At 43.4% G+C, this 19,514-nt stretch overlaps 1 protein-coding gene across 1 annotated transcript in view; it reads right to left on the bottom strand.

Annotated features, from left to right (window-relative positions):
• ABLIM1 (actin binding LIM protein 1) overlaps window positions 1-12,610 on the bottom strand; it is a 314,885-nt gene extending 302,275 nt beyond the window's left edge. Inside the window, exon 1 of the mRNA XM_073354282.2 lies at window positions 12,362-12,610. Coding sequence (XP_073210383.1) covers window positions 12,362-12,374 — 13 coding nt within the window. The 5' untranslated portion in view covers window positions 12,375-12,610. The remainder of the gene's footprint in view (window positions 1-12,361) is intronic.
• Between the last annotated feature and the right edge of the window lie 6,904 nt (window positions 12,611-19,514).

Raw genomic sequence — 19,514 nt, 5'->3', positions numbered from 1 at the left:
AGCAAAGGAGGAGACAGATTCTGAATGGGCTGTAATAGATGAGCATCCTCTGGATCAGTCATCAACAACTGACTATGAAGGTTCGTACAATGCATCTGGAGTTCCGGTGGACCAATCAGGGAAGCAAACTTCACAGTTTTCCTCCCACATAACCAAGGCAGGAAGGGTTTTTCTCCCTCTGGCTTTCATTCCTCTCAACCCTGCTATATGTTTTCATAAGCCTAGTGTTAAGTAGCCTTCATTTTATATATATTATCTTATTGAACATGGATCCAATCATGCTCCTACTGAACTCAACGGGATCATGTGGAGAAGTGGCAGACCCTAAAGTGGTCTCTTCTTTCTTTGCGCCCCAGTTCTATGAATCTTACTCACACTGCAGAGACCTTACACGCATCAGAAATTCCTCTGAAGCTAACCAACCAAAGTGCAAAACTAACAGTGTTTTATTTTGTAAATATTTGGCATATGCTCTTTTACATCTTCAGTGCAAGGAGACCTGGGAAGAATAAGAGTTCCTGTAAGCGTTTTTCACAGCACTAGCTTAGATTTCTCCTCCACTGAAGCCTTTGACAGTTAATCAGGATTCAGCTCTTTTTCTAACTTGGCTGGAGACTGCTCCTGGACTTTTCAATGCCAAAAATAGAGTGGAATCTTTCCTCACTAGTTAAAGAAAAAACGCCGTTTGAACAGTGGTTTTGCTGACTTCTGTCTTGATCACTGGAGCTACGTAACAGCCTGATACGATGGCAACAAAAATCAGCTTCACGGTAAGAGTGATTATAGCAGAGTCCTTTTATTGAGCCAAATCCCACAACCCTTATTCATACAGAACTCCCACTGGAAGAAATCAAAGTGATGACATACTTAAAATGATTAAAGTAGGATCCCGAATATAGAAAAGTAAGTCATAAACACCACCAATATATTGGAGAAATTGACATTAGTTCGCCACCTTGAATTAAAAAGTATCCAGTTTTATGGCTATATAGTGTCATTTGCCTGTGATTTTTGCAAGTGGGTTCTCTTTCTTCATCTGTAAGAAAGCAGCAAAATTAAACTCCTTATCTTATAACCAGAGAGCAAGTTTTGCTACTGACTGTTGTGCATATTGTGATTAAAACTACTCATGTCCTTTGACATACTCTAAAGAAGGGTCACTTTTAAATGGTATGCCAGTGCGATACCAGGGGAAAGTTCAAGAGTATGAAACAAAAGAAACTCTATAAGAGTTGGCATGTGAAAAGTGGCATGCACTCCAATATACTGTTTAGTTTAATAAAGAATGTTCTCACTACAGATTAACATTATTCACTCAGGCCCTGATTTGGCAGAATGCTTTAAGCATGTGCTTAAATCTAATTGACTCAAATGAGAGTTAAGCACATGTTCAAGCTCTTTGAGGAATCAATACCTCACAGTTTACTAGTTTGTTTCTCTCTATTGTGACAGGGTCCGGCCAGATGGCTATAGGAGAGTAATAGAAGGCAGATATATTAGCCCCAGCTTAAATAGGTCCCTTTTCCCTGGGTAAGGTAACAGGGAAGGTTCCAGAACAATCAGGAACCTTCTGGAGACAATTAAGACAGGCTGATTAGAACACCTGCAGCCAATCAAGAAGCTGCTAGAATCAATTAAGGCCGGCTAATCAGGGCACCTGGGTTTTAAAAAGGAGCTCACTTCAGTTTGTGGTGTGCGTGTGAGGAGCTGGGAACAAGAGCACTAGGAGCTGAGAATGAGAACGCATACCGTTGGAGGACTGAGGAGTACAAGCATCATCAGACACCAGGAGGAAGGTCCTATGGTGAGGATAAAGAAGGGGTTGGGAGGAGGCCATGGGGAAGTAGCCCAGGGAGTTGTAGCTGTCACACAGCTGTTCCAGGAGGCACTCTAAACAGCTGCATACCACAGGGCCCTGGGCTAGAACCTGGAGTAGAGGGCGGGTGGGCCCAGGTTCCCCCCCAAACCTCCCAGCTCCTGGTCAGACACAGGAGGAGTTATCCTGAACTGTGGGTTCATGAAAATGGCCAAACTGAGGGCTGCTGTGAAGCTCCAAGGCGAGCAAATCCACCAATAAGCACAAGACCCACCAAGGTAGAGGAGGAACTTCGTCACACTACCTTCCTTGAAATGGGAACTGAAAAAGTTTGTCTAGTTTCCCTGTGCCTTTATCGTCTGTTGAAATGCTATTTTCTCTACTTCCTACAGCAATACCTCCTCAGTGAATCACAGTTGTACGGTACAGATATCCCTACAGCCCATCTCCTAGAGCAACAATACAAATACAGAAGGGAGATCCCACCACCTCTCCTTCTGATGGTAGAAGCATAGCAGTCTCACAAAAGGCTAAGGTACCTTAGCACTTCAGTCTTTTTTACATTCATGTCAACAGATCCTCTACTAAAATGGAGACCTCAAAAAAAAAAAAAAAAAGGTACGTAATTTCCAGCAAAGGCAGAATGCATACGATCTCTTGTAGTTGTAGTGAATCTACAGGACTCTAAGGTCATGTGATTAATATTGAACACAAACTGATCCACTGGCATAACTCTAGAAATCTGTGATATCTAGCTTCTGAAGGGTGAAGGGATAAAACAGGGTTCCCAGCTTGTAGTGGTAGGAACACATTACTGTATTTCATCCATTTGGTCCAATCTTTACACCTGATCCTGCAAAATACTTAGTTCCTTATTCAAGCAAATGGGACTGTTCACCATAGTAAACACAATGTTCAGCAGAGTTTGCAGAACTGGGACCTTCAATTGCACTAAATCATCTAAGGATGAGCAAATTCCTTCTTTAAGACATGCAACAATAATCGTTAAATACTTTATAACTGCCTGTAACATTAATACAGTATTTGCTATAGACTGGGTGGTTTGGTTTGGTGTTTAACTATGATGTTCAGCTGCCTGGAAAGACATCCCAGCTAAAACACACAAAATGATAAAATATTAAGCACCAAGGACTGGTCCCAGGATTTTACAAACACAACTCTGCCTTCCATTATGAGCTTCTGCCTTCAAACTGCATAATTAAGGGGCAATTAAGAAATTATGAGAATTGAGGAGAACTGGTTTCCATTTTCAATTATTTACAGATATGATTCAAAATGAAGTGTTGATTCATTTCAAATCCATTACAAGCAAAACAATTGAGAAGACAAATCCCAGGAAGATTGATTTGAGAGATTTTAAGCCACATGCTAGCTTTTGGTATTTTTCACTCAACTTCTAAAAGCAATTTTGCCTGCCTTTCCATCCCTAAGCTGATTCTTATTTTCCTTGTGTGCAAATCTATTCAAAGCTGTGCATCTAAAATAGATTTTACTTCATTGTCCCAGTTTCCTCTTATTGTTGCCATTTGCTTCTATACCACTTTTTCCATTCATTTGGGACTAATTTTCATTAACCTTAAAAGAACATGCAATCAATCTGAAGGGGCAGGAGGTTAAACAAAAGAGCAACCCAAGAGAAATATTAATTTTAAAGTCTAATAGATCAGTAATTCATTCTTCTTCCCCATCAAAACAAATGTTCCACCAGATTTGAATGTTAAAGGGCTGGAAGGATCAGTTCCCAGAGTGCATAATTTGCCTAAGTGACAACACAGGACCTGATCCTGAATCTATTGACTTCAGTGAGTTCAAGATGAAGTGCTTCAATGAGTTGAGGATCAGGGAGGGGAAAAGGATAACTGACTACAAGTTTTTGGCAGAGTAAACACAAAGGATAGGCAGGAATTAGCTAACCTGGGGATTACAGTATGAAATTAATATGGAGATATTTAGTGTGATTGTTTGAAAAAACAAAACAAAAAAACCCTTACAGTGAGCTCTATTAGGCTGCAGAACATTTTCCCAAGGAAAGTGGTGGAAACCCATCACTTGGGGCATTTGAATCTAGACTAGACAAATTCCTTAAAACAGCGTTTCTCGAACTTTAGCAACCCGAGGACCGCCATTTTGATTTTAAAAATTTTTGCGCCACCCCATCCCCCCACCAAGCCATCTGCTCAGCCCCAGACCCCACTCCCACTCCACCCCTTCCCCCAAGGCCTGGCCCCCACCCCTCGTCTTTCCACCCCGTCCCTGCTCCTCTCCTCCCTCCCAGCACCTCCTGCACTCCACTGAACAGCTGTTCCCCAGCCTGCAGGAGGCACTGGGAGGGAGGGGGAAGAGTTGATCAGCGGAGCCCGCGGACCCCCTGGAGTACCTTTGCAGACCCCCAGGTGTCCTTGGACCCCAGTTTGAGAAAGACTGCCCTAAAATATACATTAAGGTACTCTCCTGAAGAGGTAGGGAGATGGACCAAATAACCTACCAGGACTTTTCTATTTATGATTTCTATAATTCTATACTTATACTTCTAGAGCAAGACAGGGCACAAGATATGCTGTAAAAATGCAGCTTAAACCATTTGTGTATGTATCTGTCAGGTTAATGAACATAAAACATTGAGACACTTTGAGGCTGGAATCACCCCAAGGTCTACCTAGGGCTATCCAGCTCATGGGAAGTGCCAGACTGACACCACAGGAAACTAAAGTCCTTTTGTTCACTAACATGGACCCTGGTCTACTAGGAATTGGACAAAGACTGATGTTCCATATAGGCCAACACAGCCAACCTGAGCTGAATGTGAACTGGAACAATGAACTTCAAGGGATCCATATCCCCTGAGACATCAAGTCCCCCTAAAACCTTTTCAGCAGCGTGCTTACTCAAAAGAACATACAAATTTAATTCAGCTTGGAGGACCTGGGTGTCTCACCTTTGCCTTCAAAATTGCTATCAGCTCCTCAAAATTCTAACTAGCTTTTATTAATTAAATAAAATAATCCATCGCAGGAGCTCATTATAAAGCTGCTGTTTGTGAAGCACTCGGAAGATATAAAGTGCTCTAACAATGCTCAGGGTCAGACTGGGCCAGTGAGGCACAAGTCTGTGTCAGGGCACAGCACAGCAGCGTGGTCCCAGGAGAGGCCCCAGGACGTATGTCCCAGAGCTTCCAGAGCCCAGGGCAGGGCAGGCCACGCCACCCCGAAGGAGGGTGCAGCTTGCTCCATGGAGAGGAAGAAAGGAAGAGGAGGACCCCATCTCCTCCTGCCTTATGTGGGAAGTCTGAGAGGCATGGGCAACAGCCAGGGGCTAGCAAGGAAGGGCAGGAATTGCAACCAGGGATGGCCACCCCTGCCTTGGGAGAACAAGGGAGGGGACTGAAGGAAAGTAGCTTGCACCTTCCATGCTCCCGTCTGTCCTACACAAGGGGAAGGCATAAACTATTATTATTTACTTAAACAGATGGCTTAGCATCAGCACTTTGGGAGACTCAGGTGCAGGTTTTAGGTGGATGCTCTCACTGCCTCGGCTTGCAGAGGCTGAGGGTGCTATGGAGATTGTATTATCAGATATTGGAAGCCAGAGAGGAAGGAGTGCGTTGTATGACTCAACAGCAACCCCTCCAATGGCCTCAACTGATTAACAGAAGTGGGGCTCTGACAAGTCCAGACTATTCCTCTTCTCCAGAGGATGGTGGGTATGAGGGATACCTTGAGAATGGGAGGCTGTAAACGGGGGAGCAGGGGGTGGGAAAATGGAGGGAATTTGAAATGAGACACTCAACCCTATCTCTCAACAGGTCTTGAACAGTTCCGCTTTGTTTCTCTATCAGCTTTGTAGCACAACGTGGGTAACATCAGCAACCCCCAGCTTCAGAATTTGATTGCCATTCCTCTTATAGAGAGCAGATCATTTATTAGAAATTATTTTAATTTGGGAAGTGCTTAAAGAATGTGTGGTGCAAGGTAGGGGGCTGCAAGAGATCACAGACTCAGCAAAAATAAAATTTAAAAACAAGCTGGGTCACTGGGGGATGCACTTTCAACAATGTCTTACAAAGATGCTGCTCCCAGCTTAGAACAGACCCTCCAATTTTTTTCACCCTCCACTTTAAGCATGGGATTTGGGAGTATATTTCATACATTCCATCGTTCTTGAATTGTATTCTTTTCCCACCACCACACACAGAGTTTCCCAGCCTCTGGATTCCATGTAAAGGACAGTCAATCAATAGTTAAGCCATGCATTACTTCAACAGCAATGTCTATCAGAGATGGCTGTGATTAGGCTGAAGAGAAAAATACCTCTGACAGACAGAAAGACATTGCAGTCTAGATTGGAAGTCTTGGGTGTGGAAGACCACATTACCGCCTGCTGGACGGCTGATTCAATACTAGGCATACGCAATACTGTTGAGACAATGACAAACTGAGAAGAAAAGAGTATGTGGAAAGCCCAGCCACTAGGTTTGTGCGGGTCAACATGTACATCAATCAAAGTGATGTCAGCAGAAGTGTGTGTGTATGTGTGTGTACACTTGTTTGCAGCTGATAGAGCTAGTCTTAAAGCTTGAGAAAATAAGGATAAAATTAGTTTTTATCATAAATAGGAGCCAGCACTTTCATTTTTCCATTTCTCACCAAAAGATCTTCAGTGTTTACCTCAGCAGAAATCCACATGTACTGGAAAGAAGAAGCAAGTGATGTGCTGCATGAATATATAAAATAAGAAATGATACTTGGGAGAAACAGCAGAGTAAGTTATTCCTTACTTCATCCTAAGGGGGAAATTCAATTATCAGCTTATACGAGTGTAGACTAGTGGTCTCAGCACAGGACTAGAAGCTAGGAATTCTCTAGCTCTGAGACCCAAGTTAAAAATAATACAAGCGAAAAGTGCTCTATCGGCATGTCATTAAATCAAATATGTAAATACACTTTATATTACGGTCCATTGCTTGTTATTTCAAACTAAGCAATTCCATTACTTCACTCATGGATTATGGAATACCAAGCTAGCCATCATAATTGTATTCTGTGTAACATCCACTCTCATGACATAGTACAACCAGTTGATGTTATATGTAGAAAATGCTTCTATACCACTTCTCAGGTTCTATCAACAACTAGTTACTTTTGTTGTGATGCTACGCTCATTAAGGAGACATAGCTAATGATCGAAGTGTGGTTTTAGGTGTATTCCTCCTTCTGAACAAGCTACCTTTGGGGCTGAAAATGGCTCACGCTGACCCTCTTGGAATCCTTTTTGAAAGATTGGAAATATCTGCATTATTTGACCATGGAAAAGCAAACAGATAGACAGACCTGTACATCTGTCACACCTTTTTCCTCTAGCATAACTAAATCCACCACCAAAAAACCCAGTCTATTTGTAAAACTTAAACTTTCCATGGATTCAGACCTCCAGGAGAAGTGTTTTTGACATGCTTCAAGCAATTTGAGATAATATGCACAAGGAGGGCATAAGATGATACTTTGCAGTAATATAGTCTTTCATCCAGTGATGTTCAAGCTCTTTGCCAACAATTAACCCCCGCAGTGCACTTGTGAGATAGGAAAAGAGTATACAGGGATAACTTCACAGCTGAAAGGCAATCACGTATGGGGCCAAACACAGCAGCTATTGAACCATGCGCAGCAACACTACATAAGAGTTTAGGATAAGAAGTTAATATCTTTTCCAGCTGACAGCCTGATTCAATACTCATTTGAAATCAGTGGGAGTCCTTCTATTGACTCCAATGGGATTTGGAACAGGTCCTGAAACTGCAGAGGTAATTTTAGGTAGCTAGAAATGTGCAGAGGAATTTTCAAAGGGCCTCCTTTGGATGCTCTGCAGAGGATTTGGGGAAGGGACACGGGTAGGTGAGGGTGACGGGGGATATGTCAGAACAGAGGAGAGGAGCAAGGGGAAGCTCATTTACACAGCCCCAGAATCTGCAATTATCTTCCTCAAGAATGAGCTGCTGGGCAAGTGCTCACAAACCCTCTCTGCCAACATAACAAAGAGACTGAGAACTCAGGCTGAATATCAGGTAACTGCTGTGGAAGATGACAAGATGCAGGAGTCGTGGATTTATGCTGGGTATCCAGCCACTGAAGCCATGAACTCCCGCTTTACATCACATATAGCTATGCTATTCATGGAATAACTACATTTTCTACCTCTATGGGCTCAATCCTATCCAATTCCTCCATCTTGGCTCTTCTAAAAACCTGTCTTGTTGTGTGTTGGAGAGAGGGAGGGAGGGGGGAGTTTACTCTGTGTATTGCCTGTTATCAGAGTACACAAAATGGCAGAGCTACCAATTAGAGGCTGATGCGTGATCACTTTCATCAGGAAATCAGGAATCACTTTCTTCAGGAATTTCATCAGTACCTCTTACAATAGCAACTTTTGAGCACCTTTAGTGGCCTGAACCAATGGCCACTGAAGTCAACGGAAGAGCTCCCATTGACACCAATGGGTATTGCATCAGGACCCTTGATGGCCCCATAGCTCTTCTGAAAATACTGTTTACATACCCATAGCACACCTGCAAATCCCATGCCATCATGCTATTCCAGCTACAGAGCTCTCAGTCCACGTGGGCACAACTGAACAGTAGATCAGAAAATCCCCAATGTGTTCAGCTCCCACTTGGGCCACTTGGTGGCTTCCCAAATGGCTATTTGTGCGTGCCCAAATTTTTGGAAATTTTCACCCTAGTTACTGTTGCAATAACTGGGCATACAAATTTACACTAATTGTGAGCTCAATTGTAAATCGAACCTGAAAGTTCATACGATGTCACAATAACCTATAACCTGATGGGAAAAGGAATAAAAGGGAGACAGAAAAACTGAATTCGTGCAAACAAAAAGGATTATTGATATAATTCTAGGACTGTGGTAAGATCATGCTGAGTAAACCAGCGAAGTGTGGAACCAGAAATCAGTAAAACAAATGTTATGTTGGAAACTAGCCCTGGTGGGCAAAATAATGAGAGGATGGGCTATTTCACCCACAATTCCCTTTGTGAAAGGAAGAGACTTTGAGGAGAAAAACTGGCTATTGAGGCAAGCTGCACCAGCATGGCTGCCATTCCCACCATCTCCTGAGACCTCACACCTCACATGCTGATCCTGAGAGATGTCCTGACCAGACAAGGGCCAGAGAGAGGGACCCAGATGACACTGCCATCTCTGCTGGCTCCAGCTGAATCCCAAACACTACATGGGATGAAACGGGATCAGACTTTAACAACAACAGCTCCAGCCCATCTCTACTAACTTCTTCTCTTTTCCAAAAGAGGACACTTATTACATCTTTGATACCATCAAAGAGACTATCAAACAAGGGTTTTTTTCCTTCTAAAAACTCTCTCCAGTGAAAGGGAAAGGAAACTAGGGATAGTGTTAAAATAAAAGCCTTATTTTACATTTCAAATGCTTTACCTGTTTTTCCTTCTTTTCTGTATCTTTAATAAAAGGTTAGAGTGATTTTAATGGTGTGTTTGCCAGGGTACTAAGCAGGCTGAGGTCTCTGTATACCAAACCCCAAACCTTGTTCAAAGTTGGACAGTGACTGGGTCTTGTTAACACCTTTAGTCCATATAGTCTATCTACATTAATACAACACCCAATGTGGCATTTGGCCAAAACAGTACCATTAACAGATTACAGAGAGTGCTGCAGGATCTTCAATGGCCTCATGTGGTCACCACCACAGTTTAGCTTCTCCTCTGAAAGCCAGCACCACCAGCATTACATTGCCTCCTTATATCATGCTGCATATCACGGGGTCCACTCTCCACAGGTGGCACCTTCTCCCTGCTGCTCTGGGAAATCAGCTCTTTCCAGGTCTGAGGCTTACTTCAGCTACTTGCTGCATGCTCTGTTGCCACTCTCTCTCTCTCTCTGAACTCAGTGTGCTCCCTCTTTATCAGCTAGCCCCCCAGCCAAGTCACTAGGCGTATCTCCCCCTTCCGCGGTGTCAAAGTCTTTCCTTACCAGCAGTCTTAGGCAGCATCAAGGCTACTGTAGTGTTCATGTTATGTTATGCCTCTTTCCACAGGGTACGCAGGATGGCAGAGGGGGAAATGGCCAGTGGATCTACTCAGTTGTAATCATCTCCCCCAACCCTCCACATGCTAGTGCTCATGGAGCCACCACAGAGCTGGTGTTGCAAACTTCCTTCACGCAATTCTGAAATCCTACTGCCCCTCCCGCCCGCATCCGTGTTTTCAGGACTTTGAGACCCGAATTTTCCCCAATGAGAATATTTTTTCAAACTCCCAACATAACTTCACCACAGAAACTGGAATCCATTAGAATTAGAGACCATTAAAAATGGGCACTTCAAGGGGCTACATGTTTTCATACTTCCTGAACTAAGGGTTTCACCATACACGGTGATTATTTTTAGCCAGTACCATTTATATTTATATCAAAGATGGCATGCTGTGCCCTTCTCTTTACAGCCATATAAGAGACATGGTCCCTGCCAAAAAGAGTTTACAACCTCTGGCCCCGATCCTCTAAGCTGTTTCATGTGGGTCCTTACAACTACACAGAGATCCATTAAAGTCAATTTTAGAAATGGCCCACCTTGATTATCATACACATTGTAAGGAGAGTGGTCACTTTAGATAAGCTATTACCAGCAGGAGAGTGGGTTTGTGTGGGGGTGGGGGGTGAGAAAACCTGGATTTGTGCTGGAAATGGCCCAACTTGATTATCATACACATTGTAAGGAGAGTGATCACTTTAGATAAGCTATTACCAGCAGGAGAGTGGTGTGGGAGGAGGTATTTTTTCATGCTTTATGTGTATAAAAAGATCTTCTACACTTTCCACAGTATGCATCCGATGAAGTGAGCTGTAGCTCACGAAAGCTTATGCTCAAATAAATTGGTTAGTCTCTAAGGTGCCACAAGTACTCCTTTTCTTTTTATTAAAGTCAATACACTCCTTGCAAAGTAGCTTCAGATTAGAGGCTCCTGTGTACATAACACCATGAAAGATGACAAAAAACAAAGATCTAGGAGAAAGCTGGGGACAGGCACATGAGATGCATCACAATAATCATGAAAAGAAAAGGAGTACTTGTGGCACCTTAGAGACTAAATTGGTTAGTCTCTAAGGTGCCACAGGTACTCCTTTTCTTTTTGCGAATACAGACTAACACGGCTGTTACTCTGAAACAATAATCATGAAGTTTCTTTGTTTGTTAACCACATCTTCATGGTTTCGTAAATTGTTTTTTTTTAATGTAATGAGCTATTTGGGATGCATTTTTAAACTAACATTTTACTTATCTATTATTAAGATTTTCTTTTTTTCCCCAGGTGAAAGAGAAGATCATTAATATCTTTTGTTTCTTGTGATGTGATTCAGATCCTTAACTTTCTGCTTTCATTCCCCCCATTCTTCAGTGGGCACTAATTTTAACCAAACAAAATCAAAGCACCAAACTCCAGATAGCCATGCCTGCATCAACTTTCAAATCGGAAGCAGCAACGTTCTGCATTTAATCAGGGCAGAGCTGCTCATTGCAAAAGAAATGTGGAGTCAGACTTTACACACAGACAAGGAAGAGCCTCAAATTTAAGCCTTCTGCCATTAGAAATCATGCAAATTGGGTCTAAAACTTTAAAATGCTCCTTTTAGAGCTCCTGCACATTTCTATAAAAAGCGTTATTGTCATTAAAAATTGCACAGGGCAACCCATGCTCAGTATCACTGTTCAGTAGTCAGGCAATGGCTGAGCTGTTAATATGTCATTAATAATAGTAACCACTGAGTTCTGATTGACTATAAAACCACACTCAGCATCATCTTCCTTTTCTCCCGAAAAATATATTCATCTTTAAAAAGGAAACATTTAACAATTGCTCCTCCCTGCACACTTTCCTTCTAGTCCTATTATTTTATGCTTCTAGCTTTTAAATTGTTTAAAAAAATACAAATCAGGGCTAACAAGGTCTCAGGAATACAGTCCTACAGGTGTATATCTCTGTCTATTTTTAAAGGCTGCTCTGCAGCTTTAAATCTTGCTGCATCGAGCTCTGGAATATTTGCATCACAGAGCTGCAAAATGGTACCAGGCAGGGAGAAGACAAAAAAAATTTCTCCTCACCTCACCTTTAACAGTCTCTAGAGACAGTTCAACAGCCTGCGACGAGGACCCCCCTCCCACCCCACACTGGCTGAATGGGGTGAGCAGGGCACTCATGTACAGCAGCAGTGCAAAGAAACACAAACCACCAAGGTCAAGCAAAGCCCTATACAATCAGCAGCATCTCCCAGAGCAAATCTGCAGCCAAGTTTCTGGCAGGGGGCTGCTGCACGGTACATGGCAACGGGCTCGGGCTTGCATTTCCTCGGGGGGTGGAGGGGGGAGGGCAAAGAAAACGCCAACCACCGCTCCGCACCCCAAACACAGCTCCGTCCATTTCCCTCGCCCGAGCCCCGGCTGCGGGGGGGGGGGGGGGCGATATGCAGCCTGGCGGAGACTCACCTCTCGCAGACATGGCTCAGGCAGCGTGAGCAGGCGGGGGAAGGCAGCGAGTCTCGCTGGTTAAGGGAGGGGTGGGGGAGACGGGAGATGAGCAGGTGCCGTGGTCCTGCGGGACGGCCACCCATGTGCCGGGGATGGAGAGGAGCCGGCTGGTACCTGTCTGCCGCGTGCCCCGGAGCAGCAGAGCGGCGCAGGGCGCTCCATGGACAATAACACCAGCAGCCGCAGCCAATGCAGACAGTGAGCGGCCGGGGCTGGGCGGGTCTAGGCTGCCTCCCTCCCTCCTTCCCTTCCCCCCACCCAGCGCTGCAGGCCGGGCCGCGACGCCCGGCAGCAGATCAATACATCCACCCGCCAAGGGATCTCCGGGAAGCCGCTCCCCGCAATGCACCGGCTGCCTGGGCCAAGCGCCGAGCTGGGGGAGGCAGTGAGGGGCTCTGATTGCAGAATAGAGCACGTGTGTGTGTGTGTGTGCGCGCTCTGGGTGTGCAAGAGAAGGGAGGGGGATACGTGTGTGCGCGCGCTCTGGGTGTGCAAGAGAAGGGAGGGGGATACGTGTGTGTGTGCGCTCTGGGTGTGCAAGAGAAGGGAGGGGATACGTGTGTGCGCGCGCGCGCTCTGGGTGTGCAAGAGAAGGGAGGGGGATACGTGTGTGCGCTCTGGGTGTGCAAGAGAAGGGAGGGGAATACGTGTGTGCGCGCGCTCTGGGTGTGCAAGAGAAGGGAGGGGATACGTGTGTGCGCGCGCGCGCGCTGGGTGTGCAAGAGAAGGGAGGGGGATACGTGTGTGTGTGCGCGCTCTGGGTGTGCAAGAGAAGGGAGGGGGATACGTGTGTGTGTGTGCGCGCGCTCTGGGTGTGCAAGAGAAGGGAGGGGGATACGTGTGTGTGTGTGTGCGCTCTGGGTGTGCAAGAGAAGGGAGGGGGATACGTGTGTGTGTGTGTGCGCTCTGGGTGTGCAAGAGAAGGGAAGGGGATACGTGTGTGTGCGCGCGCTCTGGGTGTGCAAGAGAAGGGAGGGGGATACGTGTGTGTGCGCCCCTGCAGCAGAAGGGATCTGCACGAGTGTGTGTAGTGCCAGCAAGAGAAGGGCACTGCACGTTTGTGTGTGCCCAGGCAGTAACGGGATCTATATGTGCGAGTGTGTGTGTGTGTGTGTCAGTGTGTGCAAGAGAAGAGATCTGTGTCTGTTTCTGCTCGTGCAGCAGAAGGAATCTGCAGAAGTGTGTGTGCACACACACCTGTGCAGCAGAAGCATGTATCTGTGACAAGGCATTTCTGTGTGTGCAGGCAGTCGATGGGATCAGAGCGTATGCCAGAAGTCACAACAGCAGAGGGTGCGCACTCAACAAGAGGCATGTGCAACATAAACATTGCTCAATATAAATCCCCTGCAGGTGAGCCTGGAAAAAACAAACAAAACAAAAAAAACATGATATATTAGAAAGCCCCCAAACAATCTAAAATGTTAACAGAGAGACATGGAAATTAAGCACACCCTACGTTATACATACCTAAGTCTCATAATAAACATCTCAGAGAGCTTCCAATTGACTATAAAAGAAGCAGCACTGAGGGCCTTCTGTGCCATAAAGAAACCACTGGACAGATGTAACCCTTCAGTAAAACTACTGAACAATATCATTCAGCTCATTCATCTCTATGGGAGTGAAGCCTGGGGCACAGCCTCAACAGCGAAGTAGGCCTATTGAAAAACCCCATAGTAATGATACAGCTGCACATATAATACATAAACACAGGAAATATAGCAACATTGGCTGCAACACAGAACTGGATCAATTTCCCTCCCAAATTAGCATACATAAAGAACACTGGACTTCTGGTGTCCTTTCAACTAAAGCAGCAAACTCTCCTTCCACTGCAAAGCACTAGGGTATCACAACTTAAATCCAACAGAAAAGAAATCTAATTTTAGATATCATCACTACTAACCTCAACAATTCTAACTTTCCATCCAATGGAGCCAGCTAGCCCCTCCCCAAACCAAAAAACCAGGCTCAGCACCCAAATCACCTACATATCAGTCTGTGGCAACAAATCAAAAACAACAATCTAGATGGTACAGATCCTTGCTCCGAATTATCACACTAGTAGGCTACCTCTGTGCTGTGAAATGAAAACAGTTCAGGCAGACTCTTACCATATACACAATGAGTGACAATAAACTAGAGATGGAAACCTGGAGACACAACGCACAATCCAAATGCAGCAAGGAGCCAACATGCGATCAATGTGATAGGAGAGATTGAGAGAGACACACATACTGCTCCAATATCCAAATTACAAGAGAAGGTGAGAATGATACATCCTCAGACTACCAGGGATCATAAAAGACTTTTCATCAAAAAGCAAAGAGGAAAATCTCAGTGAAATCTGAGAGAAAGGAGAGAGATGGCAGAGACTACATCATGGTATGTATCAACCTTCTGGATCAGAAATGGACACAGGGACCAAACCCCAAACACAGTGTGAAGTCCCATTCTTCCAAGGCAGATCTTACCCGCCTCCAACACAATTGAGAGTACTATCTCTTTTACTCTTTAGCAATACATTTATGCTAGTAGTTTGTTATGCTGAAGGGATGTGCATATGTGCATGCATGGTCCTCAGAAAGGATATGTGCATGTGTACATGTGTACATCAAAAAGCATGTTATGTGTGTGCACAACAGAAGCAGTGTGTGTGCCTGTATAGTACTCCAACAGCAGATGTGTGCATGCTGACATTTGTGCAACAGTGGCTTTTAGAAATGTCCAACTCTGCCCTCCATCCATCACCCCCACCGTGTTGTACAATTCAGTTCAATTGTATTCACTCTGTCATCCTGTTTCCTGCAACTGCAAGTGCCACTGAATCCTGTAGCAAGAGTGGAATAAATAGCCGGTTTGCATTCCTCCATCCTCATCCCCAAGGCACCAGCCCTGGTCTGATGGATGCTGATCTATTGCTACATTAAAGCACAGTGGTGTGTGATCATGCATTAACGTCTACTTCAAAACCAGTTCCATTAAACATTCTCATTTGCAAGCAACTCTACTTTCCCTTCTTGCACTGCAACAGACAAGATTTTCCTAAACCAGTGTGATGTGATGACCTAATTTTGCATTTTTAATATTCAAGACATTTCCTGTGCACTTTTCTGGATGGGTTTCTAACCAATGTTATCACGGGTTCCACCATGTGATGCTAAAAAGCTAGCATTAGAGAGCAGTATCAGCAAAAGGCAGACCTTCGTTTTTGATGTAGAATTTCCTGTCTTTCTGCTGCCTTGCAATTGACGGGGGGAGAGGGAGGTACAGAGGGGCGAAGCATTTGTAACTTAAAAGATTTGTTAGAGTGGCGCACACACAGTTAATTCCACATTAATTTTATGTAAACTTTCTGTCTAAGGTAAGCAGGTGCAACACGGAGACTGACAGAAAAACACGTTAGAATTCTGTGCAAACACATTGTACCAGCTCAGGTTATTTTTTATATATATTTATGAACTGATGGTGGTGGGGGTGACGTACTTATAATTGTTGTTTCTTGAGAATAATGCTGGGTATGTGGCATAACAGGAAAAGGGCATACCATTGTCGATCCATGGTAAAATTCTGTATTGTGCCGACTTCTATTTGAAGCTGGTCAGTGTGTCATTAATGTGCCCGTACATCATTTTTATTTCTTTTTCATTATGTTTCAGAGTTCAAAATAGTGTTTTGTTTATATTTGAGATTGGAAATAAAAGAACAGTACTTATTTTGAGCGAAAGTTGCTGTTTGTGTTTAATAAGAACGGGTCAAATTTCAGCTGGTGTAAATTAACATAGCACTGAAATCAATGGAGCAACACCGACTTACACAGCTGAGGCCCAATGTGTTTATATTTACTATATGGGCAGCGTACGATTTATCATCTTAACTATTCATTCCCTTGCTTTTGAGCATTTGGCTTTTTTTGTGAGCAAACTCACAATCTTTGCTGTATTTCTCCTCAAAACCCCCGTGAGCTGAAAAAGTGCTGTTATTCCTATTTTACAAATGAGAAATTTAGGCACAGAGAGACTAAAGGCCAGATTTTCAAATTTATTGAGGCCCCTAAAGATGCACTTAGGTGCCTGTTAGGATTTTCAAAAGTGCCTAAACAGATTAGGCACCTAAATCTCATTGAAGATGAGATTCATGCACCTAGACACTGAAAATAAGTCCATAAGTGATTTGTCTTAGGTCATACAGGAAGTCTCTGTCAGAGCAGGGAACTGCACCTGGATGTCCCCAGTACAGAGCCCTAACAACTGGGTCATCCTTCTTCTCCTCAATGTATATTGTTGGCACTTAGCAACCTTAACTGTTTTTTTTAAACCATTTTTTATTTTTGGAATTTCCAAGGGTTGTTGGGAGTTATTTATTTATTTACGACTTTCATTTTTTTATTTTATGTAGGTAAATGAAAATACAGTTTTCTAAGGCTTGGTCTATACTGCAGAATTAGGTTGACATAAGACAGCTTACATCAACCTAACTATTTAAATGTACACACTACGGTGTTTCTCCCGCCACTGTAACGCTTCTGCTATGCTGACCTAATAAATCCACCTCGGCAAGAGGCGTAAGGCTTAGGTTGACATATTTTGGGCAACGGAATATGTGTATAGACACTGCGTTACTTGCATTGCCTGTTGGTTGTCAGCCAGGCTGACAGCAGGAGCCCTGACACTGACAAGAATGTCAATTTCATGGCTAGTAGTGTCCCCCTTTTGAAACAGAACCTCCAAGGCAGTGGGGAGTGTTCCAGCTGTTAGCCCCGCAGTGCTGACAGCTGGAGCCTCACTGCCCAGCGCTGAAAGCCCAGGCTGTGGGCTCTGCACGCAGCTCATAGCTGGAGCCTCGCTGCCTGGAGCTGAGAGCCCAGGCTGTGGGCTGTACATGGAGCTCACTGCTAGGAGCCCCGCTGCCTGGCGCTGAGATCCCGGCCTGTCAGCTCCACGCACAGCACCCCGTTTTCAGATAACGGTAATTCCTTAAACATTTACTGCCCTTGAAAACATTTTGTTGCATGAACCAATGTCAAAGTGACACCTATTTATCTGCATTTATAATGAGCTTATCAGTGTGATACTGTACCTGATCATTGTGCATGCATCAAAATGCAACTGTGAGGTTGACCGGGGGCAGTCTGAAATGTCTTATTATGTTTTGAATTTTATGCAATGATTTCACTGGGCTGATACAGGGGCACTAAGAAATGTTAGAAATTTCACACAATTTTTCAGTCTGTTATGATGTCATAATTTCATTAGCTCTCTCGTCACTAGAGTGTTCCAGAGGAGTCAGACCTGAAATATTAATGTAAAATCTAAGCAGAAAAACAGGTGTTGCCAACTCTCATAATAGTGAATCTTGCAATACTAAGTGTTTTTCTTAAAGGCCCAGCTGCAGAAATCAAAAGATTACATGAGAATCCCTGCTTCATTCTCAAATAAAAAGTAGGACTGGCAGTGCCTAAAACAACCAAGTTTTTTGTTTTATGTTCTTTTTACAAAATGCTTTCAGGACTTTAAACATTATAACAAAGCAAAGAAGGGCACAAGTCCAATTTGGTTTTTTTTGCAGGTCACCTTAACTTTTCCATAGCAGGATACATATCTGCAGATCTGGGAAAGGATCTTGGTTCTACATCTGCAATAAACATGCCTCTATCATTTGAACAATAAGAAGAGAGCTCTCCAAGCTATCAGCTATAAGATCCTTGTGTTTGTTCTGCAACCAGCCAATACAGGGCAGCATGTTCACATAAGTACATAGACTTCCATTGACTTCAAAAGGCTTTGGATCAGACCCTGCTCCCACTGAAGTCAATGGGGAAAAAAAATCTCCATTTATATCAATGAGAGCAAACTGGAGCCCAAAATTATTTACAGCAACAATAGTTCATCAATTTGCTTAATTACAACTTATTTTCTTCAAATATAACCAGTATATGCATTTTCAAGGAAATTTAAAAAGTAAAATAATAAGGCTTTCTTGATTGTGCAACAAAGAAAACTTAGACAAAAGTCAAATTTCTAATATTGGTAATCTTTTCATGATTTCTAGCTCAAACGAAGTTTTATCAATTCTTTTCAATTTTTTCAGAAACATTCTCATATATCTTTAGAGTATTATTTAACACTGTAAATAATCCTTGGGATATATAGTTTTATGGAGAAAGAATGATACAAAATAAAGCTGTATTTTATTGTACCTCCATTGTCATGAGGTAGAGTGGGCTAATGGACTCAAGAATCCAGGACTGTATACAGAAGCATCATGTATGAGGATGTGTACTTCTTTAAAACAGTAGCAAGAAGCCAGGTAGGAGAGGCCTGGGGAAGCATCTAGGAAGAAGACCTACAATGAAACACTGAAAGAGAGGCAGGGTGGCTGTATACTGTTTTCCCACATTGTAAAAGCGTTCCTTGTTCACTGTTAGAAAAACTCATCTATTTCTTTACCACCTTCTCATGATACTATGATTATCTGCAGTGATAGCAATAGAACCATCAGCACCAAAAAGCAAATGCCCCTGTCACCTGAGCTAAAGGAGTAATTCCATCAGCTGAGAGGACACAGTGGGGTCTTCTCACATGGGTCAGCAACTAGAGGAAGACTTGATCACCCACACTTAGACTGCAGGTAATATCAGAATATTTCTGGAAGCCCGGATATCTTGAGTACTAAGTCTTGTTCTGCCACTGAATCTCTCTGTGGTATTGGACAAGTCACTTATCTTCTCTGTTTGTCAGCTTTCCATTTGGTTAAATGGGGATAATAACACTTCCTTTCCATCTTCATAAGTGTATGGTGAGGATTAATTTGTTAGTATAAGTATCATATCTCGCTAATTTTGATACCCATTTACTTTTTTTTTTTGCTCAGTACTAATTATACTGTTAGTCTTACATTAAAGTTTATTCATTAAAGCCACAAATGGGAGAAACATAAAATAATAATGGTGACCAGTAGATTCAATGCGTTATAAAGGCAAAAAGGATGAAACACTAAACAATGGCATCTTTGAAAAGGGAAAAATTCCATCTCTTTTTGTTTGCTGCCATCTGGCAATTTTGTAACCATGATAAAACTCTTTAATATGTGTGAGACACATGAGACC

Source organism: Lepidochelys kempii, chromosome 7, assembly GCF_965140285.1.
Source record: "Lepidochelys kempii isolate rLepKem1 chromosome 7, rLepKem1.hap1, whole genome shotgun sequence".
Taxonomy (NCBI): Eukaryota; Metazoa; Chordata; order Testudines; family Cheloniidae; genus Lepidochelys; species Lepidochelys kempii.
Note: the sequence above shows the minus strand (reverse complement) of the source record. Positions and strands in the feature narration are given on the sequence as shown.